This window comes from Elephantulus edwardii, unplaced genomic scaffold (assembly GCF_000299155.1).
Source record: "Elephantulus edwardii isolate Elephantulus edwardi_28Jun2011 unplaced genomic scaffold, EleEdw1.0 scaffold00006, whole genome shotgun sequence".
NCBI classification, from domain to species: Eukaryota; Metazoa; Chordata; class Mammalia; order Macroscelidea; family Macroscelididae; genus Elephantulus; species Elephantulus edwardii.
The window spans coordinates 30244555-30262902 of NW_006399756.1; the positions used below are offsets into that span (position 1 = coordinate 30244555).

Here is an 18348-nt window from a genome sequence, read left to right on the forward strand (position 1 = left end):
TGCTGTGGACATGGCACTGTCCACTTGGAGGAGCTCAGCAGCCTGTGCGTCTCATGAATGGAGGGAAGAGGTGTAGGGAGGAGGTGAGATGCTACAGAACCAGGATCATCTCCCAAACTACGGAGCAACTTAGAAGACCAAACGGTGTCTTCACTAAGGTGCTGGGAAAGCTACACGCCTTCTTCATCTTCCCTACAGCTCTCTTCACCTCTGTAGCCCGACTGACAGTCGCACATGTTTCTGCATCTGACACCCTCCTGGGCAGGGTATCTCCTTTGACCTCTGGGATAGTTAATGACACAGACATGGATATGAGGTTGGTGCTAAGGGTTAGGGTATTACGGTCCTCATTACGCTCAAGTTTGACCTGGTTCTCTGAACCCTGGAGTGGATTAGCTCCTCTTCTTCTTCCTATCCTTTTTCTCTAGGGGTGCACTGCATAAGGAGAAAGGGAAAGAGCCTTGATCCAATGACTCCCTAGGTTGTAGGCCCAGAGCACTGGCATTATCTATCAATGTCTCATTGCTATGGAAATGGCCCATAATTAAATCAGAGCTGAAGTCTGGGGACAGAGGCCTTGGGGATGTGACTGGAGGCCTCAAGGATGCTGGCAGAGGTTGATCTCTTTTCTTTGGGCCTTAGCAGCCTCAGTGGACAAAGTAGATACTCCATAATAAAGGCTTCCCTGGTTTGCTGCACGTTCCAAGTTGCCCCGTCCGTCTCCTAAAAGTTGAAGAGGGACTGATATCTGCACCCTAAGTTCTCACTAAATCAGAGGCTTTGAACTGACAGACAAGACTAGGAGACTCCCAGCCTCCTTCAGAAACACTTCTCAGCCTTTATTGCCTTCTCCTCCCCCAAAGGGACTGACTGGCCAAGGCCTGTGTTATTTTATGGAGGGAATTGCAGTTGCATTGGAAGAGCGCTGTTAACTACAGGAAAGAGACAGTTCCTGGAGGTCCTCTGGGCTCCCTGAGTGGGAGGAGGAGACCTGGGCTTCCCGCGGTCCCACCCGCCAGTGTCTGCTGCGCTGCTCCTCCGACCATCCCTGCTTGCCCAATTGTGGGTAAGGAGGCTGAGCTTTCAAGGGTCCAGAATCCTTTACTCAGAAGCTAAACTCATACTGCTTTTTGCTTTGACTTTGACTCTGCCCCCTCCCCATCTTTGCTCAAACATGCCAGTTTCTAGGAACCCAGCATCTTCTGCTTCCTCTCCCTGCCTTGGGACCTGCACTCTGGAGAAACTTCTCTATTTCTACCAGGATATCAGGTATAGCCTCTTTCAGAGATGTAGAGTCTAGACATTAAGAGATATTTTTTCTGACTTCTTAACTAAAACCATCTTCTCTTTCCAGGGAAGAGAGTTCTGTCCTGTTGCTGTTTGTTGTTGTTGTACCATCGAGCTGGAACCGATGCACAGCTGACTATGCAGCAGATTTTCAGCGGCGGTAAATCACATAGGAAGAGACTGCCCATCCTTTCTCCCATGGAACAGCTGGTGGATTTGAACGGCCTGCCTTTGGGTTGGCACTGTAGCTCCTTACCACCAGACCACCAGAGCCCCTGTTCCTAGTTCTCTTGTATTCAGAGAGCTGCCCAAGGAAAGATAAAATTCCCTGAGACTTAGCAGCCTGGGATCTATTTTCAGGGCTGCCTAAGGCTCAGCTTTTCCATAGTTCCTAAACTCCAAACAATAAGAAATGTGTGTGGTATTCAGGAGCAAGTTTAAAACTCATTCTTTACCCTTTTGATTTCTATTACCTGACCATTTGCTCAGCAGTGCTGGGAAGGGGACGTGAGATCTAGACCTATGGTACATTTAAAACAGACATTTCTTTATTTCTTTCCACAATGCTAAACATGCCTATTTGATATGTTTGACTTGTTAGATTATTTCCAGTTCTTGGTTGGGGGTGGGGGGGAGTGTTAACTATTGTACTTATTGTCTCTATAGCTCTCCATCATTATTTGCATTCACACAAGGTGTATAATTTTTATAGGGAGCTCGTCTTTCATGAAGGATGTTTTTCTCGGTGGGAGTCACATGTGTCCTGGGATATAGTATGTCTACAGAGATGGCTTGTTTTTGATCCTGCTAGGACTTCTCAATAAGTTATCATTCTGGGCACATTTTCATGTAAATCTTTGACATGGAGTTTCTGAAACACACTCATGGTATAAATTTGGATTCTGAACCAGATTGTATCTCTGGCTGGGGAATCTCCATTGTTCATGATGATACTAGTTTTCTCATTTGCATCTGTGGTTCATGGGGATGAGTCAGTGTGTTTCCTTTCCACAGATGACACTGTCCCATGTCTGTTCCTGGCTTTATGCAGGGTCAATTAGGTCAAACTTCCTGTTTCTCTTGGGCCCAAGGGTGTGTCTCCTGTCTGATGTGCAGCAATCTCAATAGCCACCCAGTGAGGTCTCCCTCCAGAGTGATATCCTCTCATCCACTGCTAAGGCTTGGCATTCTCTCTCATTCTGGCACCTGAGGAATGAGGCTTGGCTCTGTAGTCACAATTTGTATTGTTCTGTTTCATCCAGCTACGTTTTGGCAAGCTTAGCTTGATTTGTTTCTGGACGTCAGTTTCATTCCTGCATAACCTCTCGGGGACTGAAATGAAAAGGCAAGAAGTACATCTGTACCAGGCCATCCTAGTGCTTGACAATGACGCCCACTAGAGGCCAGCGAAGCCCTCTTGGTACAGCAGCTCTGTGGAATGCTGTGGAGTTCAGCTTCTTGGGAGCTGATGCTAGGTAATTCACTGGCTTCCGCCAGCACCATCTTGTTCCCTTTGGGCTGCAGGGTTGGAAATCTACTGTCACCTGTGGGTGGCCTTGCTTCTTGCTCAGAACTCTCTACCAAGGACTTGGGACTCCTGCACCTCGGGAGGCCTCACCTTCTCCTCCCTAGTCAGCATCCTTGGAAGTGACCCATACTTTCTACTATTTGTGCACACTTGGCCAGGCACAGGAAAGGAGAGATGTGGAGGTCTGGAATTAATGATGAAGTTGTTGTTGTTGTTGTTGTTATCAGTCGTTGACTTGAGTACAACTCATAAAACCCTAACAAAAGAACTGAACTCTGCCCTATCCTGTGTCATCCTCATCAGCTCTGACACACTTAAGTCCACTGCTGCAGTCACTATGCCAATCCATCTTATTGAGGGTCTTTCTCTCTTTCACTGCATGATATCACTTTCCAAGGACTAGCCTCTCCTAACAACATGCCCAAAGTAGGTAAGACACAGCTTTGCCATCCTTGCCTCCAAGAAGCACTCTGGGAGCACTTTTCCCAAGACTATCTGTTTGTTCTTTTGGCAGTCCATGGGATAGTGAGTATTCTTCTCAACACCACAACTAAAAGGCAGGGTGATGGGAAACCTTAAGGAAGGGATCCACTAGCACATAGTTGCAGTGCAGAGAAGTCACTGGGGAATCCCTGACCCAGAGATCCTTGGGATTTCCAGCGGTTAGCCCCACACTGGGTCCTTTGGAAGGGTAAGAAGGTGGTGGAAGGTCCCAGCCACAGCCAGCCAACCTGAGGGAGCGGAGGCCAAAGTCCCCCTCAACCCATGCACTCCCCTCGCTGGTCCTCTTTTCCTTATCACTTAGGAGACTCGGCTCTGTTCCAGACCAGCAGCCTAGAGCAGTGGGCTGGAGAGAAGAGATGCCGCTGAGCTCAAGCAGCCCAGTGGCGGAAGGGAAAGTGGGTGATAAATTTAAATAACCAGCTTGACTTGGCAGCTTGCTGAGTTGTGATGCAGTGAAATTAAAATCTCGGCAGAACTTACCAACTCCACCCAGAGAAATCAGTCTCTCTCCTTGGTTCCACAATGGCAGGTGGGGAGGGGAGGCTTCCAGGCTGAGCCCCAGCCTCGGGCAGTCACCCTAGCTTGCAATGTGATTAGCTGTGTCCTGGCCCACTGGGCGCCACTCTCCCCTTCACACAATGGTCCAGGCTCCTCTCGCCTCTCAGTTCTGACCTTGTGGAACAGCTGCATCAAGTGGCTGGTGAAGTTTGAAATCAGCCTCCAGTGTCAGGAGGTGGCAGGAATATCAATAAGGTCTGGCTCTTCAGGTTGGAATAGGGCACTTTCAGGGCCAAGGTCCTCAGGATTCAGCCCTGAAGTTTTGCCATCTCAGCTTCCTGCCCTGAGGAAGATGAGCTAGGTGCTCGTAACGTGGGCCACGAAGAGGGATCCTGAGCACCTCAAGGCATCCGAGCCAGGGGATGGCCACAGGGATGGCCACACTGCCCTCTCCCCCTTGGCACATGCCTGGCTAGAAGCATCTGCTTGAAAAGACTTTCTTTCCTCATCCTCCACTAAAGCCCTTGCTATTCTCCAAGAAAATAAACTTTTAAAGAATCTTGAAATGGAATTTCTACAAATACACCCAGAGTGTCTCCCACACCCCAGGTCTGCTGGGAGGCAAAACTGAATGATGTCAACCTGTTTCTAGAAGAACTCACCGGAAGTTCCCCTATTGTGTCCACTCTCCTCCCATCACAACTGTGGGCCACACAGAGTCTTTGGGAAAGCTGACCTGCCAGCCCACTCCTGAGATGGCCCAAGAAGGCTCTGGGCCTTGCCCCATTGCTCACTTTGGTAGTACCTCCAGCAAATTCCGTTTGTCCCCATAATAAACACGTCATGAATCATTCATCTTTAATAGATTATGCAAATTAGGAGGACATAAAATCAACAAAGATCAATAATTGCAGCCATTTAATTGCCAGCAAAAAACATTTTAAGAATGAGCATAATCTGCAGCCCTTTCTCGGGTAACGGCACCATTAATCCAAACATTGGATCTTGGCCTATGTGTAGACAAATCATTCCCTACCCCCACCCTGATACCCTCTTCCGCCTCCCCTCCCCCACCTCACCACACACTTCCCTCTTTTTGGCAATTTCCAGTTTCTGAGCGAGTTTCCCCGTCATTACCACTGGTGAACAGCTCTGAATGTTAATGGTTCTGCTTTTGTTACTCCTCGCTTGATTGAAATGTCGCATACAGATTGAGATGTTAGTGCTAACTTGCCACCTGGGAATGTCAAGCTGGGTCTGAAATGAACTTTTCTCACACTTGGATCCAGATGGATCAGCCGGAGATGTTCCCAGGCTGAGCTGGGACAGTTCCAGGGCCAAGGGGGGGAGGTGGGGGGGGAGGAGGGGAGCTCAAGGTGGAGTCACTTTCTTCTACCAGCCCAAGTATCTCCACTGCCGCAGAAGCCCTTCCCTGCACAGCCTGCCTCCCAAGGTCCTGCATTACAACAAAGTCCTCTGGATTCCCTTGGGCCAACTGCCCGGGATGGGCCATCCTGGGGAAGGCCCACTATACCTCTAAGCAGGCCTGGAGGAATATGGCCTAGGATGGGGTGTCTATCTACTTTAGGTCTGAACACCCAGCAAGTCAGAGTGCCCAGTGTGGGTTACGGTGGGTCATCTGACATCAGTTAGAACCGGACTCTGGTGGCTTAGTGGTAAGGCGTTGCGCTGCCAACCCAAAGGCATGTAATTCGAATCTACCAACTGCTCCAAAAGATGAAAGATAAGCAGTTTCCTCCTGTGTGATTTACACATCTGACAATCCGCTGGAGGGTCAGACATGATGGTATAAATAAATATATGCTGACCCGGCTAAGGTTGTTACTGAAAAACCCAACCAAGCTCTCCAACACTTGCAGAACTCAAACTCCAACTGTCTAACCAAAGCTCGACTCCCTCTAAGCTGGAACCAGTCACCAGGACACTTTTAAGGCAACAGCAAGGCTCTGCCAAGCTCTTGGTGGGGGCTGGGTGGCCTCTCACAGCTCAGCGCAGTCTCACATCAGCTCTATGTCATGACCAGGGCCCCATCCTCCAGTCAGGGCTGCATCGGCTCCTTGTCTTTGCTACTGGCTGAGATGCTAGCTGCCTGCAGCCCGCTACCAGGTCCCCAGGCCTCCTCCATGCTGCTCGCTTGGCAGGTAACGCCTCAGCGTCTCCCTATCCCCTCTGAGACCCTTCTCAATCATCCTGTCTCCCAGGGAACTAACGGCACATTGGCTTTAGTGTTTCCAGAATAATTAGGTGAATTTTAATAACACCTCAATGTGTGTCTCTCCCACTTGGGCACTTCCCTGGCCTGGAAACCCTTCTGTGGTGCCACACTCCTTCACAGCCGGCCTGAGCTTCCTCAGCGAGTCCTTCCACAAGCCACACCTCACCTTCCTTCCATTCAAGCTGCCCCTGCTGCTCCTAGCCCATGGGACTCCTGGCCATGCTGCCCCTCAGCTAACATTGGACTAGGGTTCCTGCCTGGCCTGGGAAGCAAAACTTGGACTCAGTGATCTCTCTAGGAAGCCGAAGAGCCAGAGTAATTGTTCCTTTCTACAATCCCACAGAAGTGGTGCCCTGGCCTCAAAGCCACAGATACCCACATTGCTCACAGGAGCCTTGGGGAACTCTCACTGAGAACCCCTGCTCCTTTGTCAGCCTGGCTCATGCACCCCCTGTGTCCTCCTGTCAAAAGCTGAGGTCCATACAGCTGAGCACCCCAGGGAAGCCCAGGGAGAAAATGGGAGGGGCAAGAGAATGGGCAGAAAGAACCAACCACAGCCCATGCTGATGCCAAGTTACCTTTCCAAGCTCAAGTCCACAGACACCCTCCCCACAATTTTCTTCCCACATCTGTTCCAGAAAGTACTCTTAGGTTTCAGAAGCTTGCTCTCTCTGCAAATGTGATGGCGGACCCTCTTCCTACACTGGTCCCCTGATGTCAGGGGCCCAGGCACCCCCATTGAAAGCAGTGGCCCTACCCTCCTGGAGGCGCCCCCTTACCGGTCACAACAGGGTATGTCTGTGTGCCTGATACATTGCTGCTCAGCTCCGGGTTGGCCGATGCAGATAGACTCGACTTGACTTCATCAAGCCCAGGGGTCAGGGCTGGGAGGGAGTACTCATTCCCCTGGGAGGAGGAAGAAAAGCGACAGCTCTCTGTTGATGCGCACACAGAGAAAGGGCTCGGTGTGCAGATGGGGAGGAGGCCCAGAGCCCTCCCAGATGGGGTGGAAGGAGCCAGGGCCTGGCAGAGGGAGGGGAGAACAGGGGGTGGGCTCTCCATATGAGAGTAGGTGGGGGCAGGCCTGACTTTGTGAAGCTAGAGATGCAGCCAACACATTGTGGGGGGTATCCAGGATCCTGTAAGTTTCTGTAGTGCCTCCTGCCCAAGAAGCCCCAAGTGTAGAATGGCCGAAAGGGGACTCTGTGCTGAGATCGGAGAAATATTTCAAGGGACCCGGGGGCGGACCAACCATGATGCAATGGCACGGCACAGTGGTTGGGGAAGGGGCCTAGTGGAGCCTCCAGCTTGGCACTGCTGGGCCAGCTGATCGGGTACGGGTGCCCCCTTTTAAAAAACAAACAAAGACAGCCCCATGGGCCCCTTGCTCTCTCCTTGTGCACTGGGGTATGAAATTGGGGAGGGGGAGAGTCCACATGGCTAACAGAAGGGTAGGAGGGGGCCGGTCATTGACTCTGAAAGGGTGTCCTGCCCGAAACACTCGGGTAATTGCCTTTTTATTGCAGCCACCGCCAAGCCAGACCCCAGAGCTGGGCCGACCAGGAGTCTGCACAAAGCAGGAAAAGTTGCTCTGATTAATATTACGTTAAATTAAAACTGATTTTCTGCTCTTTCGGGTCCGTTTTTTTCCCCTTCCGCTTCCTGGCCCCCCCAGAGGGCCCCCTCCCCTCCCTGACTGGACGGGATTGCCTCGTCATTTCCAATTCCTTCTCGTATTGATCTTCCTGTAGAAATCAGTTTTGTAATTAGCTGCAAATTAGGCCTTCTACTGGGGGTGAAGCTGCCCCCTGATTTATCACCAGAGTAATTCGCTGTGATCGGAGAGAAATTAAAATGAACTCAATTAGGCTTCGGATTTGCTTTATGGGCCCTGCTCCGAGTTTCAGGGGGAAAAATGACTGTGCTGGTGTTTAATAGTCTAATGAAAGTAAATAAAGGTTATTCATTGTAATACAGCCGGGGACTCGGGGAGGGTGCACCGAGCCGCCCGCCTTGGCCGGCTCCTCCTTTGTTGGTTTATGGCTCAGGGCACCTTAAAAAGACTTTTGATTTTTGTTTTATGAAGACAAACAGCTTATGGGATAAAAGGACGGGCGGAGAGGAAGGCGAGTGGCTGGGAGCTGTTGGAGACTTAGAGTGAACTGTGCCACGCCGAGTCCGGGAGCTGGCTGGGCTGTGTGTGTGCAGGTGTAAGTGTATGTGAACGTGTGGACACGCACATGTGCCCACGCGCATGTGAGCGCGCGTGCATGTACAAACACAGTATATAATACTGTGCAGTGTGCACGCCTGTCCTGGGCTGGCTGTGGAGAAGCAGTGGGCACCTGGCCCTGCGTTTTCATGCGAGGCCTGACGTGTGTTGGGGGGGTGTTGGGTGTGTGGAGCTGGTGATCTGGACACTCTTTACCCTCTGGCTCCATGGGGCTGACGGGGTTTGGCTGTGAGTGCTGCGGACTGTCAGCAAGCATGGGAAGGAGGATGTGGACGGGGAGGTGCGAGGTGTAAGTGAGGAGTTAGGAGCCATGTTTCTATACATGCGTGTGTTGTGATGGGGGGTGTGGGGGTGTGTGTCTCATGCCAAGGGTTCTGGACTGTTCTACATGCGCAGGAAGTAAGGGGTCTGGGTGGTGGGCAGCCCAGCCTATATGTGAGCACACTTGACGTCCAGGTTGGGAGCAGGAGGCAGGCAGGCTCCTGACACCAAGAAAAAAGGGCTCCACAAGTTTGCATGGACTTGCTGTTGAGCCCAGAAAGATGGGGGGAGGGGGGTGGAGACACAGCAAGGGGCTGCCCTTGAGGACTTCATGCCAGATCTACAGAGTGCCTGCACGCTCATTCTACAGATGGAGAAACTGAGTCTCTGAAAGGGGATCTCCCAAGGCCGTGTTCTTCCATCTGGATCCCGTCTCTGGTGGCTTAGTGGGAAAGGGTTGCACTTCTAACCCAAAGGTACATGGTTCAAATCAGTTAATCCATGGGAGAAAGATGGCCAGTCTCCTCTTGTATGATTTACTGCCTCTGAAAACCTTCTCAAGGGTCAGCTATGAGTCAGTTCTGACTTGATGACACATAACAACATCAACATCATAATGTCCCAGGCAAGAGGAAGTTCATACTACACACTCTCAATTTCCCGTGTGTGACGCAGGCCCTGCTTGGTATGCACGTGGCCGAGCCACCTGCAAGGTCTCCAGGGCCCTTGCTTGCTCTGACCAGTCCCTTCCAGCCCTGTGAACAGAGGCGCCTTCCTCACCTGTTCGGATTTGATGTGTTCTGATGCCTGGAAGACGTCGGGATAGGAAGGGCGCTCAAAGACCCGATCCAAGGCTTCCAGCTGCTGCTGAGTGAACGTGTCGGCTCGCAAGTGCTTCCGCAAACTGTCCACGCCACTCTGGGAGTCTCCATTGGGGACTGAGCCCTCGGACACATCTGAAGGACACAAAGACATTTGCAGCATCAGTGCCAGGCCAGGGCTTAGGGGTGGCAGAGTGGGAAAAGGGGTGGTAGTTGGCTCTGTATCCTTGCTTGGGTCTCTCACACCCAGCTCTTAGGCTGGAAAGCTGACCCAGGAGGCTAGATGGGCTTCAGAGCCCTGGCTGAGGAAGCTGGGGTCTCAGAGGGCAGCTGGGAAGAGAAGGCAAGGACTGTCAAAACCTGGCATGGGGAAGGACTGGGCAGAGGTGGAGCTGGAAGGGTCCGCACAGCTGCCTCTACCTGGACCCTCCTCTCCCCCCGAACCAGCTCTCCTGGGGGAGGCTCTGGGTGACTCAGGCTGGCATCACCAAGCCTGTGGAGAATTGAACTCGGCTCCAAGATGAATTTCAGTTCCACTGATTCCAAGGGTTGAAAATCATCAAATCTCCGAGGCTGAGTGTACATGGAGCCTGGGTGAAGTAATTAACTTCACCGCTGAGGGAGGAGGGGTGCTGAAAGCAATGTGCAGGCATTTCACTGGGGTGGCCCTGGTGGATGTGGAGCAGGCGAGCAGGTGTTACAGGAGCCGTAAAGCACCTAGGAGGACAGGCACTAGGGACAGGCTCTTTGTGTTTGCTGCTCAGGCCCTGGTCACCCTTTGCTCTGTCTCTCCCCTGGCCTGGAGCTCAGGCCTTGGTCAAAAGCCAGCTCCTTGGCTGCCTGATTCTTCTATTGGACCCTTCAGGGGGCTGAGACTTCCCCACCAAGGAAAGGCTACTGTCGTGTCACACGCATAACCTCTCCAGGCTGTTCCTAGGCCACGCTTTCTACCACGCTTCCTCCTGACTCTGTCATCTCTGCCCACCCCACCCCCCATCTCCACATTCCTACATCAGGCCTGCTACTGTTTTCAGAGCATGCAGTGGACCAAGTGTCAGCTGAGTCCCCTAGAGCATCTGTCACCACCATGATGAACACTGGGTCCTCCCCAGGCCCAGCTTGGTCACTCCTTGGTTTCCTCCAGTCTAAAATCAGCTGAGGAGCTACGAGCCTGGGGCTAGCCTGCACTGAAGGCCCCAGGGTGTTCCTCCGGGACTGTTATATATATCAGTTTATAGGTGATTATATGATATGATATAATCAATATTGCATTATATACAGTAACACCGTACAGTATCATTCGGGAGACCATAGAAAATATTACATATTGATTAACCTCAACCTACAGCCAGCCTCCCTCGCTGGCCTCCTAGTGGAGCACAGGCGCTTGCCTTCCAAAGGGGCCTTCCTTCTTCTCTCTACTCTATTCTGAAGGAGGTGGGAAAGCAAAGGAGAAAGAGAGAGAGAGAGAGAGAGTGTGTGTGAGTGAGTGTGAGAGAGAGAGTGTGAGAGAGAGAGAGCGCACCAGAAATTAAGACCAAAATCAAATCAGAGGCAGACAGACGCACATAGAGTCTTGATGTTATTTATATGGACATAAACTTGGTTGTGTTTATTTATTGATGTATATATGTATAAAAGCTCTGGAGTAATTTTCAGCTTTGGAGGACAAACGTATTCCTGTATGTGAGTTAGGGTGGGGCACATTTATTTTCCCTTTCTGTGGGTTTGTTCCCTGTGCTTACACATTTGTACATGGGCAAACCTCCAAATAAAGGAAATGTCTGCATACGTGTGTAAGTGAAGGTTCTGAGAACCTGTCCGAAGGAATGCATGTGTGCATGTGTGTGCACACATGTGCACATATATGTGATCACCAGGAAGTTCGTACCATGTCGCCCCCATTTCTCCTGTACCTGCTCCTTTTCCCAGGAAGTCCAGCTATCCTGATCCCTCGTCCTGTAGCTGTTCGCATGTTCCATTGTGTCTCATTCTCCCATCCTAGAGCCCTCCTACATTTCTGCAAAGCCCTGCTGTCAGAGCCAAGGGAGGCAGGAAGCATCTTTGTGTGTGCTGACTATAGTGCCACCAAAGGCTTCTGGGAGGGAAAGTGTGCACTTGTCTGTGAGAACATGCTCATAGATCTTGTGTGTGTGTGTGTGTGTGTGTGTGTGTGTGTGTGTGTGTGTGTGTGTGTGTGCAAGCATGTGCAAGTGTGTGTCTGTGGGAAGACTCACACCATGCTTCTATGTACATTTATGTGTATACCTCTGTGTGGCTTGCCTTACCGTGTGTGTGTGTATGTGTGTGTGTGTGTGTGTGTGTGTGTGTGTGTGTAGGGGCTGAACTGAAGCTTTGTCCTCAGGTCACTGGCTGGAGGAGTCTCTTTTCCTTCATTTATTCAGGGGCCCTTCAGATCTTGACAAATCTGTCACTCTAAATTTGCGAGAGATTATGGTGCTCTCTCCCCAGCCCGCAGAGAGGTGATATATGATATCTGCTGCCCCTATTGATTGCCTGATCTGGTGGCAGAGGCCGGCGAAATGAACTTGAAATGAACATCATGCCTCAACTCATTGTGCGTATAATACACTACTTAATCCCACATTTTTCAGCCGCTATGGAATTCAATTGATCAATCATGTTCCACTGATAGTACTGTTTTAGGGGTTATTGCTGCTCCCTCCACTCGCTGACCTTTTTATTTATTTATTTATTTTCTGTATACTCGGGCCCTGGTGGGAAGACAGGTTACAGAGGCTGCAAAGGAAAGAGGGGGGCAGGGACGAGAGGAAAAGGCCACAGGAAGTCTGCTCTTGGAAGGAGGGGGGAGAGAGGAGGGAGAAAAAAGGGGGAGGAGCAGGAAGCTGGGACCAGGAAGAGAGGAGAGGAGACAGAGGAGGCAAAGGGAGTGGTTGGAAGCATGCAGAGGACCCTCAGAGAAGCCGGAGGAGACCCCCAGGCAGAGATGGAAGGGGTGGAGGAGATGGAAAGGACAGCAGAAATGATGGATTGCGAAGGAGGACAGAGAAAGGTATGGGGAGCAAGGAGAGGACACTGGCATTACCCACAAGGGCAGAGAGAGAGTCGCCCTAAAATTAGCCAAAGGGTGGTGTCCTGGAAGTCTGCTCTGGAAGGGAGGGAGGAATGGAGGCAAGAGAAAGGGCAAGGAGGGAACCAAGCAAGGAGGTTGAGAGAAAACCCTGGAGTTGGAAGGTCCTGTCCAAGGAGCTCAGAGAAGATGGGAGCCCAGAGGGGAGAGGGGGTAAAGGGAACAGCCTTCTACACAGGAAGCCTAGGGAAGCCCAGGCTGACCCAGGACAGTGGTCATAGGAACTAAACCGGCTGCTCTGACTGGAATTCCCTCCAAAGAGAACAAACAGCCTGGGGCTTGGCTGGGAGCGGATGTTGGAGCTGGAGGTGCAGGTAAGAAGAAGAGAGGAAAGAACACAAGAAAGCAGAGGAAGTGATGAGGACAAAAGAAGGCAAGGGAAAGACTAGAAAAGAGAGAGATATGAAGCAGTTGTTGATGTTGACCACGTGGATGGACCTCCCCAGGTGATGGAGGCTCAGGGTGTAGATTCTCAGGGGCAGGAGGCAGAAGTAACAGAAAACCAGAAAGTTGAAACCACGCTCCTTCTAGGCCTAGATATTGAAGACTCAAAACAACTCGAACACACTGCCAATGAGTCAGAACAAACTCATAGCTGACCCTCCAGAGAGTTTTCAAAGGCTTTTAAATTGTGCAGGAGATGTCCATCTTTTACCAGTAGTGAATGCTGGTGGATTGAGTTGTCAGTCCAACTCTTGGGTCATTAGACCACTGGAGCTCCATGGATGTTGATGGACTCTCCTAAAGTAGAGGAAGCTGAAGCGGGCTTTGGTCTGGGTTTCAGAGTAAGCAAGACAAAACAGTGTGTGAGCGATTGATTACACACTGCTCTTCCCAAAAGAGATTCTCCCATCCCACAAGATCCTCCACATGCTAAGGAGCCAGGTTTGGGGCTCCTATTGGTAGAGACCATGCTTACTTGTTTCTGAAGCTATAGCACCAGATATGGGGCCGGGTATGTAGTAGGTACTCAATAAATGAATGAAAGCCAGACCCCTGGCAAAAGGTCTCTGGACTGGCAACCTATCTGGCCTGGCAGCTCAAGACACCTATCTAGTCACTGGAAAGATCATTCCCACATACATCCAGGACTTGGAGCAGACCCTGGAAAGACTTCCATTTCACTTTTCACTTTCAGCCATCAGTCCTGGTCCCTAGAAAGCCCTTTCCTCTTTCAGCTACACCATCCTGTCCAACCATGGTGCCTCTACCCAAAGGTCAGAGAATATTATGTGCCCAATTAAGTGCAAAACTTCACCCTGGAAGCTGTGGAGCTGCTATCCAAAGCAGGTAACCCAGGCTGCTTGAGAAGGGGACGCTGAGACATCTTCTACATTTGGACTCTCCACACCCCAGCTCTGGCCACAGAGAGGAGAGGTGGGATTAAATGGGCCTGTCTGCCAGTGATATGGAGCCTGTCCCAGAGAGAGGGTTTTGTAAGTAATAAAAGGAGACTTTCAGCCTCATCCCTCTGGGATAGTCAGGACTCCAAGAAAAGGGCTGGAGCATGGTGTTTGGAAGTCCTAGGCACTCTGGAACAATCCTCATTTCAAAACATTCTCTCTCATTCTAAGGCCATATTTACAGACTGGGGTTGGAAAAATGAGGTCTCAGTATGTATAGGAAGAACCCACAGAGTGAGGCAGGGACTGTGTGTAAGTCATACGTCTCCACAATGGAAGAATTCAGCTCTGCTCTGCTGGCCCCTGCCTGTGGCTATTCTTTAGCTGTTTACAAGGACCAAGAACCTAGGATGTGCCACTGGGCACTGACACTCCTCTAGTCCACACAATAACCATGGGAGGTAAATGTTCATATACTCGTTTTAAAGACAAGGAAACTGAGACCGAGAAGTTGAGTAGCTTTCCCCAAATAACATAGTAAATGACAGTCAGGATTTGAATTCAGGTCTGTGTGACTCCACAATCTTCCCCCTAAACATTTCACTCTGCTATCTGGGTGTCATATGTAGAAGGCCCATCTGAGATACAGCTTCCCTCCCAGCAACCCCAGCTTTCTGCTCTGCACCCTCTTTACATAGAGGCTACAGGCTCTGCCATGTGCTGGCTTATTCTGTCCACAGTGACTAGGGGATGGCGCTCACTCACTGCCAGTGGGTCAATTCTGACTCGTAGTGACGCCCCATTGGGTTTCCAAGGCTGTAAGTCACACAGGGAGGAGACTGTCCCTTGGGGCTCCTGGTCTTTGAATTAACAGGACAACTCACTCCAGACTACACCATCTGGCCCCAAATCCTCGCTTTATAGTCAGGAAAACTACTGAGGTGTGCTTGGGTAGGGGCGACTTGTCCAATGTCACACCAGTAGGTTGGGAGGACTAACAGGGTTGTAACCCTGAATCAGGCGCTTCATCAACGACAGTGAAAGACTCTCAAGGAGCTTGAACTACCACAAATCTTTTTGAGAATGAAGTAGGGCATAAATAAATTACTTATATTAAACAAACTGCTGAGTTGAAACTTTGACACATATTATTCTTTCAAGGGGAACAAAGGCTTCTCCTCTGACATATTGTCTTCTCCTCTGATCACTTCATATTTGCTTAGCATTTAACAAAAGTGTCCATAGATCTTAGGTGATCTGGGCTTCCCAGTCCCGCTCCAAGGTCTGTGGGGCTCATTATCCCCTTTGTAACTGGTGAGGAAACTGAGGGGCACAGGGAGTGATGTGCAAATGAAAGTAAATAACTAGCTCAGGGCAAACTATTAGGGACTGGACACAGGGGAGGTCTTCTGTAAACACCTGGGGACTGAACCAGTGATCTGCACAGCCAGGGCCCAGACTATGAGGCTCCCGGAAGCAGGGTCCTGGTCCCTATGCAAGTGAAGTGAACTGAAAATGAGGGAGACTCATCAGTATAGTAAGAACGGCCTCTTCCTGAACAGGAATCGTTTCCCCTCTTGTCCAGAACTTTCTGTGTTATTGAGGCTTTGGGCACCAAGCACGCTATACTCCTGTAATCTACCACCCACATGTCAGTCTGTTGTGCTGTGGTGGTTTGCATGTTGCTAAGATGCTGGCAACTATGTCATTGGTATTTCCAAATACTTCTGGTGGACTGGTTTCAGTGAAGGTTCCAGCCTAATATAGACTAGGAACAAATGCCTGGTGATATATTTCTGAAGAGTACCCTGTGAAAACTCTGTGGATCACCACCGAATATTGCTCAACAAAGATGACCTCCCCCCTCCATAGTTTGTAAGGCATTCAAAGCACACAGAGGTGACAAGAGTGAACTCAACCTATCAATGGTCATGAAGATGGCCAAGACCTGGCAATGTTTTGGAGTCACCATGAATTGGACCCAACTCCACAAGAAACAATAACTTCTATAATATTTGAATGTCTTCTAATCCTTAAAGGAAATATTCTGTTTCCTCATCAGTTTAGCCCTGTCATACCTCATCTCTTCTCACCCTGCCTTCCACGTTTCTGAGCACAGGCTGGGACTCTCTTCTTGTGTGGTCATGAATGAGCTGTCCAGTGAGGTATCAGAGGTATCAGCGGCTTTGGGAGGGAGTCACAGAACCCCATGTCTTGGGGCTGGGGACTAGGGACAAGGGACAAAGAAGATGTACTCTGTTTTCCTTATAAGCTTACATTTTGTCTGAATTCTCAAGGTGACCACTGCAAGGGACAAGAATAAATTTGTGCTATGATGAAAAGGTGGGTGGGGGTAGTAGTGACGCTATGAAATGAAAGAATAGTGTTTCCTTGGTCAGAAAGTACACAGCATATAAAAAAATCTATAAAATCAAGATAGGATGGACAGTAGTTGCCCACCAAATGCTAGGAGGCAGAATTAGGCACACTTAAGGGATTTTTTAAAGTGTAGATATACTGGCTTCAGTTTTCTAAGTTCAAATATTAATATCTGTCTGTCTACAGGGAAACTAGAGAGCTCTGGTCCGAAGTACATAGTGCGCTCTCCTCTCCTTCTAATCTAGAAGTTGTGTGTCTGCCTACAGCAGTGTGAACCCACCGGTGGTGGTTCTGCAGGAGAAAGATGGACAGTCTCCTCCCATACTGATAAAACCCAAAGGAGAGGTCAACTATGGGTCAGAGAACCAACTCGAAGGCGTTGAGTTTGAGTTCTGTGAAAACTAACACTTCTAGGGCTTTCACAGATCTTAGAGCTTTCTGGTCCACTTTATAAGGTTTTTATTGTCATTTTTATCACTTTCCACACAAGAAAACAGTCTCAGAGAGGCAAGATCGTTTACTCAACATCATGGAGCTGATAAGCAGCAAAGAGATGTCTTGATGTCACTCAATCAAATTTGTTTCTTTGTCAAAGAGCATCCTCGCTATTTTTTGAGCACTTGCTGTGTACCAGGCATGCCAAGGTACACACACCATCTCTAATCCTCACAAAACACTTGCAAAAAAAGATACCATCAGTTCAACTTTTCAGAGCAGGAAAGGAGGTCGCTACAGCTGGCACGTAGCAGCTTTGGGAAAAGTGAGTCTCACTTCTCCCAGTGATCCGAGAATGACCAGGAAGAGTGGTAGCAGAAGACAAAGACCATCCACGGAGGAAAGGAGCAGTGGCTGAGGTCCTCAGGTCTCAAAGTATTGGGCAAGCAGCCAGCTGTGGTTGGGAGGAAGGACCAGCCCAAATATTTATTCTAACTGGTTGCCTCTGGTCCCTCTCTCTTTCCATCCTCCACACACCACTTCCCCCCTCTGAGGGGTTTACCCCCAGGCTGTCCCCCAGTCTCCCCAGCTGCCAATTGTTGCAGTTTCAAACTCAATTGTTCTCCTCTGTACTGAGGCAAATGGAGTCATTAATTACCTTCTATCGGCTGGGCTGAGTTCAGAATGCGATCAATATTCCCGCTTGTCATTCAGGGCAGCCCGCCTGTGCAGCCCCTGCCCCACCCCCACGGTGGTGCAGCAGGACCACAGAAGTCTGGACTGACTCTGGCCCTCCCATCTAATTGGAAAGAGGGAGTGAGGTTTGGGATGCTCAGGAACAGGGCTGGCTCCCCCAAGGGGTTGCTGATAGAAGGGAGGGGGGCAGAGAAGTGGGAGGGGAAAGAAAGGGGAAGGGATATGAGAAGATGAAGAGAGAAAGGAGGGACTGGAAAAAGAAGGGAAGGAGAATGTGAGCTGGGAAAAACAGAAAAGGGAGGAGGCAGGAGGGATGAGATGTGCTATGGACTAGGGAGGGGCTCCAGAGGTCCAGGCTGGGGACAGCGCTGGTAGATGACACACCCCACTGCCTCCCATGGCTCTGGTCTGGCCATGCTCAAGAGAAGAACATGCAGAAGCCCTAGAACATATGGCCCAGAGCTATGGCTCTGGACAAGACCAAGTCTGTACCAGCCCTGGCAAACCACCAAAAAGCCTAAAGTCTTTGACAAAAAAGTCTTTGACAAAACCTAGCTTCTAAACACCCAATGAGTTCACAATAGAGAGGGAGGAGGCTGCCAGGCCAGCCTGGGCTCAGTCTTCCCATGCACATTTATCCCTATTTGCCTCTAGAGATACCAGCTCGATTAGTGACTTAGCCCCACAGCATCTGTAGGATTGAAATGATAATTTCACTTGGACATCATGCTCAAAGGGTGGAGGGACAGTGCAGGAGAGGAGGACCCCAGATGAGATGGATTGACGCAGTAACTGGGCTAATGAGGGTAGGTGTGTCAGAGTCAGTGAGACTGGCTCAGGACAGGGCAGGCTGCAGAGCTACAGTACACAGGGTCACTGTGAGTCGCAGGTGACTGGATGGCACCTAACAACAACTTGCTATGTGACCTTAGACAAGTCCTTTGATCTTTTCTAGCCTGAATACCTTCCGATGTACCTTCTTAGATGGCTAACTCCTTCATCAGCAGTATTAATT

The 18348-nt window shown here is 50.1% G+C and overlaps 1 protein-coding gene across 5 annotated transcripts in view; it reads right to left on the bottom strand.

The window, feature by feature from the left end:
• The window catches only part of PAX2 (paired box 2), a 95186-nt gene that overhangs the window by 13229 nt on the left and 63609 nt on the right, over positions 1 to 18348 (bottom strand). For all 5 annotated transcript variants that reach the window (XM_006880022.1, XM_006880020.1, XM_006880023.1 and 2 more), the window contains 2 exons: positions 9328 to 9503; positions 6833 to 6959 (listed from right to left, as the gene is read on the bottom strand). In XM_006880022.1, coding sequence (XP_006880084.1) covers positions 6833 to 6959; positions 9328 to 9503 — 303 coding nt within the window. The remainder of the gene's footprint in view (positions 1 to 6832; positions 6960 to 9327; positions 9504 to 18348) is intronic.